The sequence below is a fragment of the Dicentrarchus labrax genome, unplaced genomic scaffold, assembly GCF_905237075.1.
Source record: "Dicentrarchus labrax unplaced genomic scaffold, dlabrax2021, whole genome shotgun sequence".
NCBI classification, from domain to species: Eukaryota; Metazoa; Chordata; class Actinopteri; family Moronidae; genus Dicentrarchus; species Dicentrarchus labrax.
The window spans coordinates 3,193,437-3,217,693 of NW_026136723.1; the positions used below are offsets into that span (position 1 = coordinate 3,193,437).

The following is a 24,257-nucleotide window of genomic DNA, read 5'->3' on the forward strand; positions in this document are numbered from 1 at the left end:
GGGGGATGGGGGGGGTGTTAAGAAGGGGGAGACAGGCTGTGGAGGAGGCGGGTGGGATAGCCAAGATGTGAATGGGGGTATCTGAGGAGGTGGAGGGGGTTTGTGAGTCAAACCTGTTGAATTGGCACATCCCTTTGTCCCTTCCACTGAACCTACTGACATTTTCATGTCAGTAATGCTCCTCACCCCGACCACTGCTGCTCAGTCCTGTGGTGATGGACTGTCTCCTCCTAACAGCAGGCCTGTATGTAGGAGTAAGCTGTGGTCAGATTTGCCAAGAAGGGGGAGGGTAGTGGCGCCACCTTTGCATTGGCATACAGCATATCTGAGGTCTTTACCCCTCTGGTGTTACAGGTGACATACTGGGTAAAGTTGGTCAGGGTCCTTGAGATTTTGGCATGGTTAAAATCTCCATTTATTGTAATGAATGCACTGGGATGATGTGTCTGCAGGTCCGCTACGGTGGAGTGGATGACAGGTGTGCGCTGCTACTGCTGATGGAGGAATGTAAACAATGACAACAATGGTGGCCGAAAACTCCCGGGGCAGATAGTATTGCCTTAACCCGATGGCCAGCAGTTCAATATCAGGCGTGCACCTTTCTGCCTTCGTGACCTGTCCTGGGTTACACCATTTAGAGGTAACAAAAACAGCAAGCCCTCCTCCTGACCTCCTACCGCTCTGTTTCTTCCTGTCAGCCCGAACTAGCAAAAAGCCTTCTAGTTCCACTGAGAAACCTGGTGTGATCCCATTCAGCCATGTCTCATTCAGACATAGCATGCTGCACTCCCGATACTCACGTTGTCCGCTGACCAGAGCCGAGAGCTCGTCCATCTTGTTTGTCAGCGAGCGTACATTCCCCATGACAATTGAGGGAAGACATGGCTTGTATCTCCACCGCCTCTCTGTCTTCTTGTTCCTCACCAACGTGCCTGCTCTAGTTCCTCGTCTTCGTCTCCTTAACTCCACCAGGATCTCTTCCGGACTTGCAACACGTAAGTCCCAATACTGGAGGAGGTCCTCATGTGAGTAAACCCTGGTGCTTTGTTGTGTGGTGGTCTCGGTGTCCACATTCCTTTTCCGAATTTTTTTGTGATTGTTGCGGGCAAAAATCCTTGATTATGCGGCACGTTTTCTTAAAAAATGTGATGGAATATGCGGGATATTTATGCAATTTTACTTGCAAAAATTGCGGTTTGATGAAAAAGAGAAAAAAAAGTGATTCCCCCAACACCCTGTTCTCACTAGGCTACTACCTTAATGTAAAGAGTAATTTCTTATTACTTCCTATGATAAGCAAGCATCACAGAAAGTGCTTGGAATATTTAAGTTCTCATCTTGTTTTATTTCAGACCTTAATAAACACATGGCTCAAACTTAAAAAACATTGATGAGTCAAACAAGTTCTGTAGCTTTACAAAAGAATATGCTACAACTTCTGTAAAAATGAATAAATAAAATATAAAAAAATAAAATGTGTGCTTCCTGTTTTATAGAGGTAGCTATACAAAACAGACATCTTCTGATAAAATAAGTGCTTCCAATGCACAAAGTGCAATCTCTTACTGTAACGTAAATTTTCATACTACTAATATCATCGCAGGGTTTGCAGCTTTTCGATGATGTTCACGTTGCGTAATTACATCACTTCATAACTTTCCCATGGCAACGGGAAAATGGCTGTTCTTGTGTGAAGTAAACGTTTTTCAACTTTCTGCTGAGCTATATGTGACTTTTTTGCAACGAAAATGCAGGGATTATGAAATCATGCAAGCCCCGCATATTTTGCGCGGAAATCGGCAATTTATGCGGCGAAAGTAAGGCGCATTTGAAAAAATACGGCCCCCGCATGATTATGCATTGAATTATGTGATCGCATAATCACGTTTTTCTGGAGGGACTGGATAATAAATACAGTGCTAGTTAGAAAGTAAGAAAGAAGAAAGTACAGATTAAAGGTAAAAATAGAGAGGGGGAGCAGGAGCTGTTGTATCGAGCTGTCACTCTCTGCAGCGCTGGAAGGTGGGACAGCGTGTGCATGGACAGTGTGGTAGACAAAAAAAGATATTGTTTATCCTAACAATAAACCCTACTGTTAAATTAAAGATTGTATAAATATGAAAAAGGAAGCTTTTAGAAATAAAGACAGGGCAGGCCTGTCAGTAGTTCTAAAATAACTCAAACAGCTCCTTACAAATGCAAGAACAACAACAGCAACAATAGACAAACAATGGAACACAGCTTTCAAACTTCAAACACCAAAAAACTTTGGGACACTATAGAATCAGTTATAAACATGAACTCTGCAAAACAACAAATTATCACTGTGACTTTTACTTGAGGTTTGAGTCACAAAACGTCTCTCAGCAGTATGACAGTATGTTGTTGTCTTTGCCCGATACTGATGCCACCCACTGGCTTGAAGTGGACCTGCTTTTACCTCTACTGTCATGAAATGTTTTAAGAAATTTGTAGTGTCTTTGCTCAAGAAAGAAGTCGAGTTAGACTAAGACACATGGCTATTTGCCTATAAGCACAAATGCAGCACTAAAGATGTCATCCTCTGCATTTCATATTTATTTCTAGACACCTTGAGAACACAAAATCCTATGCTAGAATTTAATTTATTGATTTAAGTTCAGCATTTAATAAATGGTAAATGGACTGTACTTATATAGCGCCTTTCTAGTCTTTCGACCACTCAATGCGGTGTACACTACAGCCACACTCACTCCATTCACACACATTCATACACTGATGGCAGTGGCTGCCATACCAGGTGCCAACTGCTCACCAGAACGGAAACTAATCATTCATACACACTCATACACCAATGCACAGCATCGGGAGCAATTTGGGGTTCAGTATCTTGCTCAAGGACACTTCGACATGCAGTGAGAGGAGCCGGGGATTGAACCAATAACCTTCTGATTAGTGGACACGCACTCTGCCTCTGAGCTCTACCACAGCCGCCATACAATACAATACAGTGCAACCCATTTTCCTTTAGAAAAGCTTAGGGATAAGGGTGTCAACCCTTCCCTGATCAAATGGTTTTATTCTTTTTTAACTTAAAGGACACGACAAGTGAAAATTAATGAGACATTGTCAGAGACCAAACATAGTGATACTGGGGTCCCACAAGGTTGTGTGGTATCACCTATACTTTTTACACTGTACACTAATGACTGTAGTAAAGTACACCCCAATAGTTATATTATAAAATGTGCTGATGATACAGCAATCTTAAGCCTTCTCCACAAGGACATGGACCCTTCTGCGTACCATAATGAGATAGCCACCTTAATCAAGTGGTGTGACACCAACCATCTTATTCTAAATGTCACCAAATCACAGGAGATGGTCTGTGACCCGAGACAAGTGACTGACCACAAGCCAGTGGTCATTAAAAAAAAAGAAAATCAGCCAAGTGTCCTTGTCTAAATATTTAGGTGTCCATATAGTCAACCTTCTTTGCTGGAAAACACACATTGATCACCTGTGTAATCGACTGCAGCAGAGACTGTACTTTCTAAGGCGACTGCGACTGTATGGTGTGAGCAGCCAGATCATGCTGATGTTCTATAGGGCGATCCTAGAGAGCGTCATTAGATATAGATTCACAGCATGGTTTGGCAACTTAACAGTGCTGAAAGGCAGGCTGGCCAGCACGCACAAAATAGCTATGAGGACAAAAGGGAGGAAAGAATATGAGCCCATAGAGACACTATATGAGCACACAGTCATGAAAAAAGTGGCAAAAATCATTGTGGACCCTCAACATCCCCTCTTCTCTGAATCAGCCATCAGGAAGAAGACTCTGTGTGACAAAGTGCAAACAGATTGAACTTATCGTTCGTCCCGACTTCTATCAAGCTGCTGAACTCTCATACTAAATCATAGTAGGGCAATGTGCAATAAACAAACTAGCACCATAGCACTTTAATTTTTACAGTTTCTTACAGTCTCTTTTTAAGTTGCCACATTGTCGGTATTAAAATGTATAGTGTCTTTCATGTTTTAAGATGTTTTTATGTTGATTTTGTGATGGGTTTCTGATGTGTGTCTGTTGTTGATGAAAAACTAATCCATGGATTTGTTACTTCTAGGCTGGATTACTGCAACTTCTTATTATCAGGTTGCCCCAATAAGTCCATTAAGATGCTAATTCAGAACGCTGCAGCACGAGTACTGACAGGAACTAGGAAAAGAGATCACATGTCTCCTGTACTAGCTTCTCTGCACTGGCTTCCTGTAAAATATAGAATAGAATTTAAAATCCTCCTCCTCACCTACTAAGCTCTTCATGGTCAGGCCCCTTCATATCTTAAAGAGCTCATAGTACCCTATTACCCCTCTAGAACACTACGTTCTCTGAATGCTGGGCTACTTGTGGTTCCTATAGTCTCTAAAAGTAGAACAGGAGCCAGAGCCTTCAGTTACCAAGCTCCTCTCCTGTGGAATCAGCTTCCAGTTGTGGTTCGGGAGGCAGACACCCTTTCCATATTTAAGAGTAGGCTTAAGACATTCCTCTTTGATAAAGCTTATAGTTAGGGCTGGATCAGGTGAGTCCTGAACCATCCCTTAGTTATGCTGCTATAGGCCTAGACTATCGGCCGATTTCTCATGGTGCACTGAGCTCCTCTCTTCCTCTCTCTCTCTTTCTGCACTCATTCATGTCCCATTAATGCATGTTACTAACTTCACTTCTTCCCTGGAGTTCTTGTGCCTTCTCGTCTCGCAGGTTCTTATCGATCCTGGTTGAGCCTCCTGCCATGGTCCTGCTTGACTGCCATTGCTAATATCACTGATATTATTATGTTATTATTATTGCTACGGTTACTGCTGTTGCTGTTGTCACTGCTCATTGTCCCCCATCGTTGCTGTTGTCATGTTCATGACACGTGTCCGTGGCATGGTGTTGACGTTTCGCTATGAAACAGGAAGTTGTCATAACTTTATTATTATTCATACCATAATGCACCTGTTTGATTCTTGCCCTGAACACGTCTACATGACAATATTCAGATATAGTGATACCCCCTACTGGCAACAGGAAGTAAGCGCTGCATGGCATTTTGATCTGAGTTGCATGAAATTCTCATGTTGTGGTCTCTCTCTCTCTCTCTCCCTCTCTCTCTCTTCCACCTACCTAGAGCCGAAGGGTCTGTCCAAGGTTTCTGCCTTTTAACAGGCAGTTTTTCCTTGCCCCTGTCGCCAAGTGCTTGCTCATGGTGGTACTGTTGGGTCTCTGTAATTAATGTTTTAAAGAGTTCGGTCTAGACCTGCTCTATTTGAAAAGTGTCCTGAGATAACTTCTGTTATGAATTGGCGCTATACAAATAAAATTGAATTGAATTGAATTGAATTGAATTGATGTATGCTTGTTTCTGTGAGGCAACAAATTGTAGCAATTTGCCCAAGACCCATTTCCCCTCGGGGTCAATAAAGTTTATTCTATTCTTCTACACGCATGTACCTTTCATGGCTAGGTGAAGCAGGTGATCTTTTGATCATTAATTGGGAGCTGTTTCAGGGCTATGGTTAGTCCTGAAGCCAGATTTATCCACATTATGAAAAAAGGATGCAGCTGTTTTTACTAAGAAAATGGATATTAGAGATTTGCTTATCACAGTGATGGTGCTTTAGGGAAGATGGGGGGACTATTTAATATTCAGTATGTCATGTGACAGATAGTGTAATAGGTTAGATGAACAACCTTTAGCAGACTGTGACCATGGAAACTGTCAGACCAAACTATATTAAGGAAATACTAAATTTGACCTGAAGTTTAAAAGTTGTGTTTGATGTGAAAGGGTGTGGTATGTTTCATGAGTTAATGAATGTTAATGTGTCAATAACATGTTGTTCTGAGTTACTGAGTGTGAGTAATTCACAGCCTCCTTCTCACAAACTCTTTGTGTTCCCGGAAAATACCGTCCAACCTGTTCTCCCCTGAATCAGAGCAACATACCTGACATAGCATACACACACACAGTGTTTATATTTATTAACATTTCCTGGTAGGAAACGTGTCTGTAGTAGGTTTACAGGCAGACACTTACTTCTTTTAAAGGCTTCACTGGACGCACTGGTTTGAATCTGGTTCAAACCTTGATCTGGATATGCTGAAGGATCTGTAAAATATAACTGTTGGTTGACGTGTTTACTTTTAAATGTATTGTTTATTGTTTATTTTATCATAATCATACCGGTTACTGCAGGGCCCTCTCAGATTGTCTTAAAGCAACTGCCGGTATTGTCCTCTCAATGGAGGGCCACTTCAATGTTCTGATTACTAACATCTTAATTAACCAAAAAACTGAAGTTTCTACACATTTCATATCATTTTCCTTTCTCACAGCCAAACAACAAATCCTACTCTGTAAACTGCTCTCTTCTTGTCAACTTTTGGCTTTGCACCAAAACAAATACTTTTTTTAAAAACAGAATTGTGTTTTTATTTAAATTGTATACAAAGGGGTGGTTTAAAATGACTTTGTCTACCTGTGCTTGTTACAGTGCTAGTTTGAATGACTCGTTAATAATCCAGTCTGTACCCAGTGTGAATGTGGTTCAGATCACAATGTGGTTCAGACATTCACACTGGGTCTGAAACCACAAGAGCTCTAAAACAGTCAACGGTGTGTTTGAACTGGATTAAGGGGGGAGGAGGGAGGAGGGACAGGGGAGGGAAAAGAGGGAGGAGAGAGTGTGAGTATAAAAAGCTACTGCTCTGTTTCAGTTGAGTTCAGAAACTCAACAACTGAAGTTTCATCCCAGTGAAGTTTTTATCCCGCTGACGTGCCGAACAACCACAACATGATCCAACGGTGAGTTTATTGATCTTTGATTGATAAACTTTGAATCATTCACTTTATTAAGCTGTTTAAGAGAGTTGACTTGAGTTTCATCAGACTGCTGAAGGAAGTAAATTCCTTACGACTCTGGTGCTGAACAAAAGTTTTCTTTACTTTACTAAAACTATGAGAATCATTGTTCTTCTGAAATGTTTGTTATGTCATTATAGTCAATTAAGTCATAATCGGACATTCCTTTTATTAATGATGATTATCTGATGTTTCAGCTGATCTCACAGCAGCTATATAAGTCTCATACTTTTCACATTATCATGGAAACCGGAGTTTAAACTGTGTGAAAGTACATCAGCATTGAGGTTTTGTCTGTGGACATGGTCTGTATAAGTCCAGCAGAAGGACATCTGTGTGTGAGCATTAAGCACCAGTCACCGGACGGGTTCTGTGTAGCCTTTCTGAGATCCTTTCTCTCCATACGTTGGAAGAGAACAGACTCTTTGTATTTTCTCTCTGAGGAGGAAACACAAAGAAATGCAGACATTTAACCTGTTGGGGTCTTTGAGCACACAAGACACATTCTGTTTGTCACTTTGGACTCCTGTTGTCATTGTTGTGGTTATTGTTCTTGTTGTTGTTGTTTTCAGTCTTTATGGAGTGAAACTATATTTACTGACTTTAGACTGACAGAGTGTTTGTCCTCCTCTCTTCCTGTATGACAACAACAACGACAACAACATGCAAACAGGCTGCAGTCAAATCGAGCTGTTCACTCCGCATTAAAAAACCTTCTGCTGTGTGTGTGTGTGTGTGTGTGTGTGTTACAGGTGTGTTGTGTTGCTGCTCGTTGCTCTTGCAGCTCTCTCTTTCGCAGCTCCAGTCCCAGGTGAGCTATGACATCATTTATCAATAACATTACTATATTAACAATCAATATTATTCAATATAAATAAATACATGACTTGCAATAATCATTGTATCACTTATATTTATACTACTAATAATAATTATTTCCTATTGATATCATTATAACCCTCATCTTTAAATATGAATACATTTTTAAATATTAGTCACTGTATTATTATTATTATCATTATTATTATTATTATTATTATCATAACCTTATTAACTGGAAACAAGCATTATAAAACAGTTTTGAACTAATAACAGTATGTTTTGTTTGTTAATGATCACAATAAGCACTGAAATTAAGACTGTATTCAGCTAATTATATATATATTATATATTATAATAAATAAGTAAATATAAAGTGTAGCTAAGCTTTAACATAAAATATATAGATGGTATATTAGTGGTTTAAAGGCTATTTATAACAATGAATATTACAAACAAATAATAACAATAATAATAATGTTTCATATTTGATATTTGTTATCAGTAGTATATGGGTTACAACTATTTGCTTAGATTTGCTTAGAGTGTAACAGATAAAATGTATATATTTTATTTCATTTTATTTTATTTTATATACATGCCTCTGTCTGTCTGTCTTGCAGAAGGAACAACAGCAGATGGTAAATATACACTTTTAATTTAATATTTAATCTAATCCTTTGGTTCAATTGACCTTTGATGACCTCTGACCCTGTGGGGAAGCCCAGCCTCCTGATGCTATCAAGTGGACTCATACATACATACAAGCTGTGATTGGCCAGGCTAGATTTTCTAAACCCTGAAAGTAGATCCAAGAGGGCAGGCAGAATTAAATTTAAGCACACTGAAAGCTTTTTATGGAATTATTGCACCATGACACCAAAAACAAACCGCCTACCCATTATACTTTGTGTTATAGGAACAGTTATACAGCGATCAGCCGTAACATTTAGTCCTGAGGATCTGAACTGCTTTGACAAGGGCCACATTGGGATGGACAACTGGGTCAGAGCATCTCCAAACCTACAGCTCTTGTGGGGTGTTCCCAGTCTGGTCTCTATATCAGTCTATATACTGTTAGTGATCAATATATCAGTCTGTTAGTGATCAATATATCAGTCTATATACTGTTAGTGATCAATATATCAGTCTGTTAGTGATCAATATATCGGTCTATATACTGTTAGTGATCAATATATCAGTCTGTTAGTGATCAATATATCAGTCTATATACTGTTAGTGATCAATATATCAGTCTGTTAGTGATCAATATATCGGTCTATATACTGTTAGTGATCAATATATCAGTCTGTTAGTGATCAATATATCAGTCTATATACTGTTAGTGATCAATATATCAGTCTATATACTGTTAGTGATCAATATATCAGTCTGTTAGTGATCAATATATCAGTCTATATACTGTTAGTGATCAATATATCAGTCTATATAATGTTAGTGATCAATATATCAGTCTGTTAGTGATCAATATTTCAGTCTATATATTGTTAGTGATCAATATATCAGTCTGTTAGTGATCAATATATCAGTCTATATACTGTAAGTAGTGATCGGTGGATTTCTATAATATAATAGTGATAATGATTCTTTTTTCTTACAGTAAGTAAAATGGCTGCCATGATATCATGTTTTTGATGTTTCATAAATAAATGAAGGCTTAATCAATAAAAAGATATTCATACCAAACAGTAAAGAAAATCAATAATTTAGTTTTTAATTACAGTGAAATGTTCATAGTGTAAGAATGAAGATCCAGCGGTCAGCAGGTCCACACTGTCATCAATGTTAATGTTTATCAGAATAAAAGCAGAACATTGGACATACATCCTGAATACAAGCAGCCAATCAGAGAGCACCTAATATTATTGATTATTACTGAAGCTATTTGATTGGTTTGTTGAGAGTTTCTTATATGTTTGTTTGTTTGTTTGTTTGTTTGTTTGTTTGTTTGTTTGATTGATTGTGCAGACAGGAGTGCAGCCCTGCTGGCTCACCTCAACGGTAACACACACACTGTAACACACACACTACAACACACACTGTAACACATAATGTTACACACACACACGCACTGTTACACACACTGTAAAACACACTTTGTAACACACACTCTAACACACAATGTAACACACACACACACAATGTAACACACACACTGTAACATACACTGTTACATACACACACACACACACACACACACACACACTGTAACACACACACTACAACACACACTGTAACACACACACTGTAATACACACTGTAACACATAATGTAACACACACACTGTTACACACACTGTAAAACACACACTGTAACACACACACAATGTAACACACACACTGTAACATACACTGTTACACACACCACAATGTAACACATACACTACAACACACACTGTAACACACACACTGTAATACACACTGTAACACATAATGTAACACACACACTGTTACACACACTGTAAAACACATACTGTAACACACACTGTAACACACACACAATGTAACACACACACTGTAACATACACTGTTACACACACACACTGTAACACATACACACTCCAACACACACTGTAACACATACACTACAACACACACTGTAACACACACACTGTTACAAACACAATGTAACACACACTCTAACACTCACACTGTTACACACACAATGTAACACACACACACGCTGTTACACACACACACACACACTGTAACACACAATGTAACACACACACACACACACACTGGTACACACACTGTAACACACACTCTATCACACACTGTAACACACACACTGTAATGTACACGGTTACACACACAATGTAACACACACACACTGTAACATACACTGTTACACACACAATGTAACACACACACTACAACACACACTGGAAAACACACACTACAACACACACTGTTACACACACACACACACACACACACACAATGTAACACACACTGTAACACACACTGTAAAACACACACTATAAGACACATTGTAACACACACACTACAACACACACTGTAATACACACTGTAACACACACACTGTTACACACACTGTAAAACACACACTGTAACACACACTCTAACACATACTGTAACACACACACACACACACACACAATGTAACACACACACTGTAACATACACTGTTACACACACACATAATGTAACACATACACTACAACACACACTGTAAAACACACACACACACACACACACACACACACACACACACACACACACTGTAACACACACACACACTGTTACACACACTCTAACACACACTGTAACACACACACTGTAATGTACACGGTTACACACACAATGTAACACACACACTGTAACATACACTGTTACACACACTACAACAATTCAATTCAATTCAATTCAATTTTATTTGTATAGCGCCAATTCATAACAGAAGTTATCTCAGGACACTTTTCAAATAGAGCAGGTCTAGACCGAACTCTTTAACATTAATTACAGAGACCCAACAGTACCACCATGAGCAAGCACTTGGCGACAAGGGCAAGGAAAAACTGCCTGTTAAAAGGCAGAAACCTAGGACAGATCCTTCGGCTCTAGGTGGGTGGTCGTCTGTCTCGACCAGTTGGGGTGAGAGAGAGAGAGAGAGAGAGAGAGAGAGAGAGAGAGAGAGAGAGAGAGAGAGGCGACAGACAGACAGACAGGTGCACAGCAACAACAGTATTGGCAATGGCAGTCAAGCAGGACCATGGCAGGAGGCTCCACCAGGATACAACACACACTGTAACACACACACTGTTACACACACACACACACACACACACACACACACACACAATGTAACACACACTGTTACACACAATGTAACAAACTCTGTTACACACACAATGTAACACACACTGTAACACTCACACTGTTACACACACAATGTAACACGCACACACTGTTACACACACACAATGTAACACACACACACACTGTTACACACACTGTTACACACACTGTAAAACACACTCTGTAACACACACACACACACACACACACACAATGTCACACACACACTGCTGTAACGTACACGGTTACACACACAATGTAACACACATACTGTAACATACACAATGTAACACACACACGTAACACACACTGTAACACACACTGTTACACACACTGTTACACAAACACTGTAACACACACACTGTAACACACTGTAACACACACTGTAACACACACTGTTACACAACACATGGTAACACACACTGTAACACACATTGTAGCACACTGCAACACACACTGTTACACACACTGTTACACAAACACTGTAACACACACAAAGTAACACACACTGTTACACAAACACTGTAACACACACAAAGTAACACACACACTGTTACACACACTGTTACACAAACACTGTAACACACACACACTGTAACACACACAAAGTAACACATACACTGTAACACACACTGTTACACACACAATGTAACACACAAACTATAACACACACTGTAATACACACAATGTAAAACACACACACTGTAACACACACTGTAACACACAAACACTCTGAAAGATTATTGTTGTCTATTTTGTTGTTGTTGTAGAAGAAAAAACTACGCGTGAACCTGTGACCTCCCAGCCAGGTACCAACACAACACACAAGACACAATACACACTATATATACACACTATATGTACACACTATATACACACTATATACACAGTATATATACACACACACTATATATACACACACTAAATATACACACTATATACACACTATATATATACAGACTTTTTTGATTTGTCTCCTCAGATTCTGATGACAGCAACTCTGCTGAACACACTGAAGGTAACCTGTCTGTCTGATTACCTTTCTGTTAACCTGTCTGTCTGATTACCTTTGTGTTCACCTGTCTATCTGATTACAATTGTGTTCACATGTCTATCTGATTACAATTGTGTTCACCTGTCTGTCTGATTACCTTTGTGTTCACCTGTCTATCTGATTACAATTGTGTTCACCTGTCTGTCTGATTACCTTTCTGCTCACCTGTCTGTCTGATTACCTTTCTGTTCACCTGTCTATCTGATTACCTTTGTGTTCACCTGTCTGTCTGATTACCTTTCTGTTCACCTGTCTGTCTATTTATCTGTCTTTCTGTTTACCTGTCTGTCTGTTTCAGCTCCCTCTGAATCAGATGAAACGACTGAGTCACCAGGTCAGTTGTTCATTGGATTATGATCCAATCTCAATTCTGATTTCTGATCACATGTATTGATCTTTTCTGTCCTCATGGTGTTTCTATGTTTTCATTGTTTTTTGTGTGTCATTTGGTTCAGACAACAGTGATGGAAATGATTCAACAATAGACGAAAATGATGAAGCAGATGGTGAGAATAAAGGTTTCATATATTCAGTGTTTAATATCTTTATATAACCAGACATTGATGAATGGGCCCCAACTCTTTGGGCCCCTGGGCCCCAGTCTACAAAGCAGCTACAAAGAGAAACAAACAAAATCACAGCAGCAACAGTAGCAACACTATACTAGTAGAAATGACTGATGATGAAGATGACGATCAACAATGATTATAATCATCAGAATAATAATAATAATAATAATAATATGAGTAATATTGAGGCTCCAACAGGATCGATAAGAACCTGCGAGACGAGAAAGCACAAGAACTCCGGGGAAGAAGTGAAGTTAGTAACATGCATTAATGGGACATGAATGAGTGCAGAAAGAGAGAGAGAGGAAGAGAGGAGCTCAGTGCACCATGGGAAATCCCCCGATAGTCTAGGCCTATAGCAGCATAACTAAGGGATGGTTCAGGACTCACCTGATCCAGCCCTAACTATAAGCTTTATCAAAGAGGAATGTCTTAAGCCTACTCTTGAATGTGGTGAGGGTGTCTGCCTCCCGAACCACAACTGGAAGCTGGTTCCACAGGAGAGGAGCTTGGTAACTGAAGGCTCTGGCTCCTGTTCTACTTTTTAGAGACTATAGGAACCACAAGTAGCCCAGCATTCAGAGAACGTAGTGTTCTAGAGGGGTAATAGGGTACTATGAGCTCTTAAAGATATGAAGGGGCCTGACCATGAAGAGCTTTATAGGTGAGGAGGAGGATTTTAAATTCTATTCTACATTTTACAGGGAGCCAATGCAGAGAAGCTAGTACAGGAGAGATGTGATCTCTTTTTCTAGTTCCTGTCAGTACTCGTGCTGCAGCGTTCTGAATTAGCATCTTAATGGACTTATTGGGGCAACCTGATAATAAGAAGTTGCAGTAATCCAGCCTACAAGTAACAAAGGTTCCAGGTTGGGTGAGAGAGACTAAGAACAAGACTTTCAAACGAATTATAGTTTAGTTTAGGTTTAGGATCAATTAAAAGGCTTGAATTATATATAGCTGCTACTCCACCTCCTCGGCCAGTGCCTCGAGGAATGTGAGTATTAATATGACTGGGTGGGGTGGATTCATTTAGTATTTCATTTAACATACTCCTCATGGGACAGCCAGGTCTCAGTAAGACAAAGTAAATCAATAGAGACCTGATGTTTAACAGTCCACATTTCATTCTTTTATTTCGTGCTAATATGGAGTTTTTGTCTTTGCTAAAGTTATTATTATTTTTACCCCCTGAACATATATGAAAAGTCAATTTTATTTGCGAAAGTTGTCAGGCCTGGTGAAAAATTGGATATTCTATGCATCGCTTTCGGGTCGGCCACTAGGTGGCGCTACTATTAAGAAAAGTGCGTTTAGGCTAATAACTCCTGCACCATTTGTCGCACATTCAAAAACCTTATATCCACGCATTCAGTGAATGAAGCTGGGCCATGCCCATTTCCGCCTATAAGAAAGACCGCAAAATGTCCATAAACTACTTTTCCGTGTTCCTCCTATGCCCCTTTGTCCGATTTGCACGAAACTTTTTATGTAGCATCTGGGGACCATCCTAACAAAAGAAGTAATTTGAAGAATTTGGATATTTCAAAAAATAAGCATGTTATAAAATTAGCACTTCCTGTAGATTTTTTGTCAAAACAAGAAGTGGAGCATTTCTCCATATTGGTATGTCCAATTGACACCAACCTTGGGTCCATAGTTCCCCATGTCTTCCTTAGGCATCGTGCACAATTTCAGGCCATTGGCACAAAGTGGCGCTCTTTAAAATGAAGAAGTTTATACCTCCATATCGGCAAGTGTGATTAAAACGAAACTTAGTACGATGATTGGCCATGGCTCCCTGAGGCTCACTTAAAAAGGAGAAAAAAACACACCACTGGGTGGCGCTCTGGTGGCAAGGTAAATCACTCTGCGGAGACTGTAAAAGTTATGGATATGAAATTCACAGGACACGTGTAGACTGGTGCCTGTAGCTCACATACCAAAAATCGTGTTTGTCGTGTTTGTAGCGCCCCCTACAGTATTTCAACAAAGCAGCCCCGGCGGCACTTTTCATAGATATGTATGAAACTCTGGCAGAAGCTGCACTGGGTCGGCCCGCACCTACTACTGGGGGCTGGTTAACTATAGCAGCTACAGATTTCTCTGTGGTGTCGTGCTTCTAGTTCACTGAGCCTCGCCTCCAATGCAGTAAATAGAGTACACTTAATACAGGTACCATTATCACTAAACAAGGCAGAAAAATAACAACATCTGGCACACTAAGCAGGAAAGAGCAGCAGAGGGAGCAGCCATCACTAACTGCTAATGCTACTGTAGCTAGTGTGTGAACAACTTTGTAATTTAGCGAAAAATCGTACGTTTAAATGTTAAGCGGGTAAATGGCTGCTGTAATGAGTTAGATAGTAAGTTTATCATTAGCTGGGCAGAGCTAGAGCAGCAAACACTGAACACAGGAGCAGTCAGTCAGTACAAATGACACATTACACTTACCATACAACAAACAGATGCAAAATAACTACAAATAAAAGAAAGAACGAAGAACTGACTACAATGAGACAGAAAATGACAAGAAAGGGAAACAACTTCTACTTGCACTCATACTGCCACTGTCCTTCCGACATAATGTATGCGACATTAACCGTGTACAACATGTTGATTTGTCTCCACAGAAGATGCTGATAGTGTCGACTCAACACCTGAAGGTAATCCTCAGGTTTCCCTCTTCCTTCTTGTCTGGCGGGTCTTTAGTTTGTTTAACGGTGATGAGTTCAGGAAGTCTTTCCTCTGGAACAATCAAACTAACAGCAGAGACAGACTGAGGGGAATCAAACCTGAAACCAAACCCACACAAAGAATGAGGATGTTGAATCTCTAAAAACATACAAGGGAACATATTTTTCTGTTAATCTGTCCATTTCTGCTCCTTTAGATTCAGCTGAAACCACTGAAGCACAAGGTCAGTGTTTCTGTTTTAATTCTGGTAGTTATTTTAAAAAACCAATCTGTCTGTCTGAATTTAAATCTAATGTATCTGAAATGAAGCAAAGACATATAGCATTTTTCCATTTGACGGATCGGATTACATATTGCCATATTTTTGTAACGTTATTTCTAATTTCTATACACAAAAACCATTGTCAGATTTGCACAGAAAAAACTTATTTACACAGAAGTCAACAAGCTATTTCTTATTCCCATTAAAAATGTTTGTGAGGTTGGTCTGGGCCCACACAATGAACTGCATTCCTGTAACTCATACTGGATGAGGTACTCAATTAAGAAAGTAAAACTGAACTCTGAGCAGCTGACATGAGCACTGAGTCTTATTAAACTGACGTTCTCTCTGTAGGTGGAGACAGCAAAGATTCTACAGACGACCCTGATACTGGTAAACACATTAATAATCATCCAGAACATGTTATCAACAACAACATTAGTAGACAGTGACATCATTAAGGTCAACACAGTGACAGACTCAAAATCACAACAAACACACTCAAAACAAGTATAAAGACACACTAAATGACTACAAAGAGACAAACAATGACCACAGAGACCCAAAGAGATATCAAATAGGCAGAAAAACACAATAAAACGACTGTAAAGCGATAGATTACTTTAACAAAGAGAAACAACATAACTACAACTTCCACTACTACTTTTTGTACTCCTGTTACTGCTAATACAACAACTACTACAACTTCTACTTGCACTCATACTGCCACTGTCCTTCCGACATAATGTATGCGACATTAACCGTGTACAACATGTTGATTTGTCTCCACAGAAGATGCTGATAGTGTCGACTCAACACCTGAAGGTAATCCTCAGGTTTCCCTCTTCCTTCTTGTCTGGCGGGTCTTTAGTTTGTTTAACGGTGATGAGTTCAGGAAGTCTTTCCTCTGGAACAATCAAACTAACAGCAGAGACAGACTGAGGGGAATCAAACCTGAAACCAAACCCACACAAAGAATGAGGATGTTGAATCTCTAAAAACATACAAGGGAACATATTTTTCTGTTAATCTGTCCATTTCTGCTCCTTTAGATTCAGCTGAAACCACTGAAGCACAAGGTCAGTGTTTCTGTTTTAATTCTGGTAGTTATTTTAAAAAACCAATCTGTCTGTCTGAATTTAAATCTAATGTGTCTGAAATGAAGCAAAGACATATAGCATTTTTCCATTTGACGGATCGGATTACATATTGCCATATTTTTGTAACTTTAATTCTAATTTCTATGCACAAAAACCATTGTCAGATTTGCACAGAAAAAAAATATTTACACAGAAGTCAACAAACTATCTTTTATTCCCATTAAAAATGTTTGTGAGCTTGGTCTGGGCCCACACAATGAACTGCATTACTGTAACTCATACTGGATGAGGTACTCAATTAAGAAAGTAAAACTGAACTCTGAGCAGCTGACATGAGCACTGAGTCTTATTAAACTGACGTTCTCTCTGTAGGTGGAGACAGCAAAGATTCTACAGACGACCCTGATACTGGTAAACACATTAATAATCATCCAGAACATGTTATCAACAACAACATTAGTAGACAGTGACATCATTAAGGTCAACACAGTGACAGACTCAAAATCACAACAAACACACTCAAAACAAGTATAAAGACACACTAAATGACTACAAAGAGACAAACAATGACTACAGAGACCCAAAGAGATATCAAATAGGCAGAAAAACACAATAAAACGACTGTAAAGCGATAGATTACTTTAACAAAGAGAAACAACATAACTACAAACTTCCACTACTACTTTTTGTACTCCTGTTACTGCTAATACAACAACTACTACAACTTCTACTTGCACTCATACTGCCACTGTCCTTCCGACATAATGTATGCGACATTAACCGTGTACAACATGTTGATTTGTCTCCACAGAAGATGCTGATAGTGTCGACTCAACACCTGAAGGTAATCCTCAGGTTTCCCTCTTCCTTCTTGTCTGGCGGGTCTTTAGTTTGTTTAATGGTGATGAGTTCAGGAAGTCTTTCCTCTGGAACAATCAAACTAACAGCAGAGACAGACTGAGGGAAATCAAACCTGAAACCAAACCCACACAAAGAATGAGGATGTTGAATCTCTAAAAACATACAAGGGAACATATTTTTCTGTTAATCTGTCCATTTCTGCTCCTTTAGATGTAGTAAATACAGTAAATAAAATAAAAATAGATTGGAAAAAAAGGAAAATATATGTAATAGAAATCTAGAGTATAAAAATATATACACTATATACGATAAAGTAGCTTTTGTAGCTGCAGAAAATGGGATTGGTCAAGTTCTGTAACATGAAGGTCAATTGCCATATACTGGTCAAAGATGATACCCAGATTCTTAGCAGTGGGTTGGATATTTATGCATAATGGTCCAATAAACTGATCAACTGCAGTGAGTTTTCAGGGCCAAATGAAATGATTTCAGTTTTGTCAGGATTTAGGTGGAGAAAATTAAGAGACATCCAGTCTTTGGTGGCAGCTAATCACTCATGGAGAGAGGACAGTTGATTCAGGTTATTGGGTTCAGCAGAGAAGTAGATCTGTGTATCATCGGCATAACAGTGGTATGAGCCGCCTCTGTGAATGACCTTATTCCTGTATTCCTTGAACTTTTAATGATACACTGCAGCCTGACAGCCACAGGTGCAGCACTCTGATTGGCTTGTCTGTTTTATCAATAACATGGACATTAAACACTGACCACAGATATACCATGCTCATGTTTACATGATAACAAATAATTGATTAGTGTGCAATGTCTTTATTCTTCAGATACTGAAGACTCTGCAGCTGATGCAGAAAGTGAGGACAAAAGTGACGCCAACTCCAACAAAAGCATGAACACTGGTGCTGACTCTGAGGCTGACGCTGACAGTGACACTGACAGTGAGGCTGACTCTGAGGCTGACACTGACACTGAGGCTGACGCTGACACTGACTCTGAGGCTGATGCTGACAGTGAGGCTGACACTGACACTGATTCTGAGGCTGACTCTAAGGCAGACTCTGAGGCTGAGGCTGACTCTAAGGCAGACTCTGAGACTGAGGCTGACTCTAAGGCAGACTCTGAGGCTGAGGCTGACTCTGAGGCTGACTCTGAGGCTGACTCTGAGGCTGACTCTGAGGCTGAGGTTACCACAGCAGACGAGGATGACAGCAATGACGACAGCCTGACTCTGGATGACTTAGAGGAGGAGTTGAAGGAAGGGAGCAAAGAACCAGAGGGGGGGGAGAAAGAGGGGATCACAGACGAAGACACGTCAGAGGAGGTGGAACCAGCAGAGGGTGAGCAGGTGATCACAGACGAAGACATGTCAGAGGAGGCTGAACCAGCAGAGGGTGAGCAGGTGATCACAGATGGAGACACGTCAGAGGAGGTGGAACCAGCAGAGGGTGAGCAGGTGATCACAGATGAAGACATGTCAGAGGAGGTGGAACCAGCAGAGGGTGAGCAGGAGGTGATCACAGACGAAGACATGTCAGAGGAGGTGGAAACAGCAGAGGGTGAGCAGGAGGTAATCACAGACGAAGACATGTCAGAGGAGGTGGAACCAGCAGAGGGTGAGCAGGAAGTGATCACAGACGAAGACAACAGTGACGTGGACAATGACAGCGTGATCGAGGACACAGACATTGAAAACCTGAGCGATGGAGACAGTGAGACTGACATTGACAGTGAAACTGAGCCTGACATTCAGGACGACAGTGATATGCTGGACTCAGGGGTCACAGAGGAGGAAGAGGAGGTGAACGATGACGACTCTGCAAAGACAGATAATGAGGAGAATGAGGAGCAGAGTCTAGACAGTCTCGACTCCACTGAAGGTAAACTGACACTGATGAGTCCAAACAAATGAGGGACAGGATAGCAGCACTGTGTTCAAAACAAAGTCTTCAGAGTTCAAGTCTTTCATATTAAATATTGTAGTATTTGAATTTAAAAAAGTAGGGAACCAGAAGCTTTAGGACTTCCAATATAAGAAATCAGAGGTGAAGATGAAGAAATAAAAGTGGAGGATGTAAAATATAGAGATGAAGATGAAGGTAAATTCAGAGATCAAGATTCAAGATAAAAAAATTAAAGTAATTTAAAGTTTATTTTTGTATTTGTATTTCCTGTATTATTTGTATTGTGGGGTTTTGTCCAAGTAAAGTTTCCCACAGAGACCATAAAGTGTAAATCTATCAAAAGAATTCTGGGGACACAATGACGAACTCAAAGATCAAGCTGAAGATGTCAAAATTAAGAATTTAGATTTTTTTAAGTATTTAATCAAAGGTCAATTGGGAGCATTCAATGCATTACATTTAAACCAAACAAAAGCTGAACACACTATAAAACACTGAATGTGCCAGAATACAAATGAACAAAAGTTTGTTGGCAGTCAGAAAATGTTTCCTGAGACTTTATCTTGTTTCTTCTTACAGCAACACCCGCCGACCAACCAGACCAACCAGACCAACCAGACCAGCCTGACTCCACAGCTGCCACCACCGACAGTAAGGGTCACATCAGTGACATCACACTGCTTCACAGCCAATTACAGTTCAGACCAGTCACAGCCTTAGATCCACTTGAACCCATGTTGCAGCATGAAGAGATTATATAAAAAGAATTTACAATTTAGTCAAACTGAATCTTTTTAAATCTCTGTTTTCTTCTTTCAGCCATGATATAGACTCTTGGCCTCTGAACTGTGGAAGCTCAGCGACTCCAGGTATCCTCACACAGTCTGTCAATGGAAACTTAAGTGTCATTGATCCTGTGCTGCATTCAGGTGAAATGGCGAAGAAAGTCACTGCTGACAAGACAGAGATCTCCAACTTTTTTCATTAAAAAAAGCTGCCTTAGTCAGAGATAAAGAGGATCAGGACTGTCTTTATTAACCAGTTTTCCTCAGGCTCTGTGTGCATTTACATAAAGGTACTTTCACTGCGTGTTGCCTACTATTATAATGGAGAAGTATTAAGAATAATGTTATAAAAATGATTACAGCAACAAGAGAGGAATGCTGGTAGGAAATCATCTCAACACACACTTCTACAGCATATGTAAACACTATAAAAAGGATACATGGCTAAATCAAATTGAAATTAATAATATGGACTAAACAGACTAATACATTTCCTGGTTCTTTTTTTCTATTAGCTGCAGTTCCAGCAGCAATTCAATTCAATTCAATTCAATTCAGTTTTATTTGTATAGCGCCAATTCATAACAGAAGTTATCTCAGGACACTTTTCAAATAGAGCAGGTCTAGACCGAACTCTTCAACATTAATTACAGAGACCCAACAGTACCACCATGAGCAAGCACTTGGCGACAAGGGCAAGGAAAAACTGCCTGTTAAAAGGCAGAAACCTAGGACAGATCCTCCGGCTCTAGGTGGTTGGTCGTCTGTCTCGACCAGCAGCTGCTGTGTAACATTTAAAGCCTTCATTTTACCTGATGCAAATGTTGTCAGTACAACGTAACTAAGAAAACTATTTAGTGATGTAATTTCTAAGAGACAGGCTTGAAAAAAACCATTGTGATAAAGTATACAGTTAGGTCTGTCACATCACTAATGTTTACAGTTTTTATATGACAGTCTTTCTCAGTTGAGAATCAATATCTGTCATAAAGAATAATCCTTCCTTAGATCCGCCCCTTTCTGCTCTGTGCTCCAATTACAGTACGGTCAGAATCATCAACTTCCTCCTTTCCTGTACTTCGATATGCTATATGCTAAGCTAATCTCTATATATAGCTAACTAACTTGCTAATCCATAGACATATATACATAGTAACTGCATTGACTGCATCTTGGACCAGGACAGATTGGACTGTAAACAATACAGTAAACGGAGGAGTTTATGATACACGTGGGGAAAGTGTATGTAGGCTTTATAAACTAAATGACTGATGTGTTGGAAAATAATCCATAAAATAAACATAATATTTGTTGGTTCTCTGTCTTCTCTGTTGTTGTTAGCTAGCTAATTGGTTATAAGTGGTTAGCTGACAAGGCTTGCTCAAAGAGGGTTAGGCTTAGGAAGAGTTAAATAGTAGAAAATGTAAATCTGAACCTCCTCCAGAGAAGGTTACCATAGTGATTTAGCCTGGTTATAAGAGCCACATTGGTGACACTGAAAAGTCAACATAGCTCACTAACACTTTGATCAGGATTCCAATGGTATTGCTTATAAGCTGATTGTTTTGTGCTTTCTCTCTATCAGAGCCAACCCCACAGTGAAATACAGTTGCCATGACAACATCACCAACAACAACAACAACAACAACAACAACAGCAACAACAACAACAACAACAACAACAAGCTAAACTGCAAATAAACCTGTAGCTTCCTATTTGTTTTCACTCCTCAGCTAATTCCTGAATGGTTGTCTCCATGTTCTTCAAACTCTGGTTGCTTTACTTTTCCACCAATCAGCCGTCTGCGTGTTTAATGTGTGTCACTGTCTGCCTGTCTGTCTGCCTACCTGCAGTCTGCCTGCAGTCTGCCTGCCTGTCTATCTGCAGTCTGCCTGTCTGCTGATCTGAGATCTGCTCTGTTTACACATTGAAGTGTACATACATTAATGACTGTCCACAGAGGAACTGCTAATAAAGTTTGAACTGTCAAAACCTTCCCTCACTGAGTCTACGAGTCTGTCTGACTATTGATCATAAACTGATTATTGATCATAAAACTGATTATTGATCATAAACTGATCATTGATTTGGACCCATGAAGTTATTATTGATCCATCATTTCAAATGGAGGTTTCAGGTTAAAGTAGAGGTGAAGGTTCTTCCAGAGAACATTTGAACAGCTTCAACAGATTTCAACAAACTTCAGACTGCTGCTGCTGCAAAAAAAAAAAAATGAAATAGACGATATAAACAATTTTGTTTACAATATAACTTGTGTACAAACATGACCCATTCATAAACAGTACGTACTACACAATACACACAAACATATTGATATTCAGTACATTCTGATACATCAACAACATCAAGTTAACAGAGTAAATAGGAAGTGGTGTCATGTAGCCTACACAAAGGTCTCTTTATGAAAACACCTGTCTGTAAATGGTGGGCGGGGCTACCTGTTAACCAGTAATAATGAGTTTTGATGGAGCTGCCTCCCTTTCCTAGAAACCAGTGAGTGCTGGTCAGACCAGACTCCTGAGTGTTCCAGTCAGCTGCTGCTAGTCCACATTCTTTAACAGTTTGTTCACACCCTGCAGCACGTACACAATGCTGCCCTTTGTTTCACCTCAGTTCAGATCAGACCCAAAAGAGGAAACACAGACACAGTAAACATTATGTAAGACAACTGCAGCCACAGTATAAAGTGCTGTACAGGAAACACGTTTCAGATCAATGAAAACTGAATCTGGAAACTGTGACCTGGGGGGAGAATAGTTTGGATTACTATATGATGGGTTCAACTTTCTGTGTGATTTATCTGCTATCAGTGATTCCACAATGTTTCCCAGCTGATTTTATACATTCAGATTTGCACATCAACAAATCAGTGCGAAGGGGAGGAATGATTCTGTGAGGGATCTGTAGAAGAGCACCATTCAACATTAAAAACCAGTTACATCCGCAGAAGATACAACTTTCTCTAACCCTTCTTTAATCATCGAGGTACCTGTACCTCTCTGAAACTTCTACTTTGTCAATAGATTTTTGGTTTAAAAAACAGTCAATTCAATTCAATTTTACTTGTACAGCGCCAATTCATGACAGAAGTTATCTCAGGACACTTTCCAAATAGAGCAGGTCTAGACCGAACTCCTTATAACACTATTTACAGAGACCCAACAGTTCCCACAATGAGCAAGACTTTGGCAACGGAGAAAAGAGGCAGAAACCTAGGACAGATCCATGCCTCACACAGCCTCAGAAGTGATCATCACACCACAGGGCTGAATCAGTAAACCCGGGTCCATGATGACTCGATTCCATAAAGCGAAGTGTGTTTTACCTGTTGCTTTTCCTGTTGTTTCACCGGTGATTTTCTTGTTTTTGATGACCTGTTATTTCACTTGTTGTCTCACTTGTGATTTATCTTTATTCACCTGTTGTTCTACTAGTTGTTAA

General features: G+C 39.7%; 1 protein-coding gene and 1 long non-coding RNA gene across 23 annotated transcripts in view; one reads left to right on the forward strand and one right to left on the reverse strand.

The window, feature by feature from the left end:
- Positions 1–6,712: 6,712 nt before the first annotated feature.
- On the forward strand, positions 6,713–22,792 carry stm (starmaker). 21 transcript variants are annotated; one of them, XM_051390824.1, is made up of 20 exons: positions 6,713–6,833; positions 7,643–7,701; positions 8,333–8,350; positions 9,699–9,731; positions 12,322–12,360; positions 12,534–12,569; positions 12,904–12,939; positions 13,061–13,111; positions 15,808–15,840; positions 16,068–16,094; positions 16,488–16,526; positions 16,926–16,958; positions 17,186–17,212; positions 17,606–17,644; positions 18,045–18,077; positions 18,934–19,454; positions 19,509–19,986; positions 20,590–20,661; positions 20,830–20,879; positions 22,381–22,792. In XM_051390824.1, the coding sequence occupies exons 1-19, from the start codon at positions 6,823–6,825 to the stop codon at positions 20,838–20,840; spliced, it is 1,596 nt and encodes a 531-aa protein (XP_051246784.1). In that variant the 5' UTR covers positions 6,713–6,822; the 3' UTR covers positions 20,841–20,879; positions 22,381–22,792. The 21 variants fall into 21 exon arrangements, with proteins under 21 accessions (XP_051246784.1, XP_051246800.1, XP_051246783.1 ...); XM_051390840.1 differs by having other exon boundaries at positions 18,934–19,430; positions 19,707–19,986; XM_051390823.1 differs by having other exon boundaries at positions 18,934–19,178; positions 19,209–19,986.
- The window catches only part of LOC127358133 (uncharacterized), a 33,199-nt gene continuing 20,050 nt past the window's right edge, over positions 11,109–24,257 (reverse strand). The window contains exon 2 of one of the 2 annotated variants that reach the window (XR_007882349.1): positions 11,109–11,293. This is a non-coding gene — a long non-coding RNA (uncharacterized LOC127358133). The remainder of the gene's footprint in view (positions 11,294–24,257) is intronic. The other variant, XR_007882350.1, reaches the window with a different exon arrangement.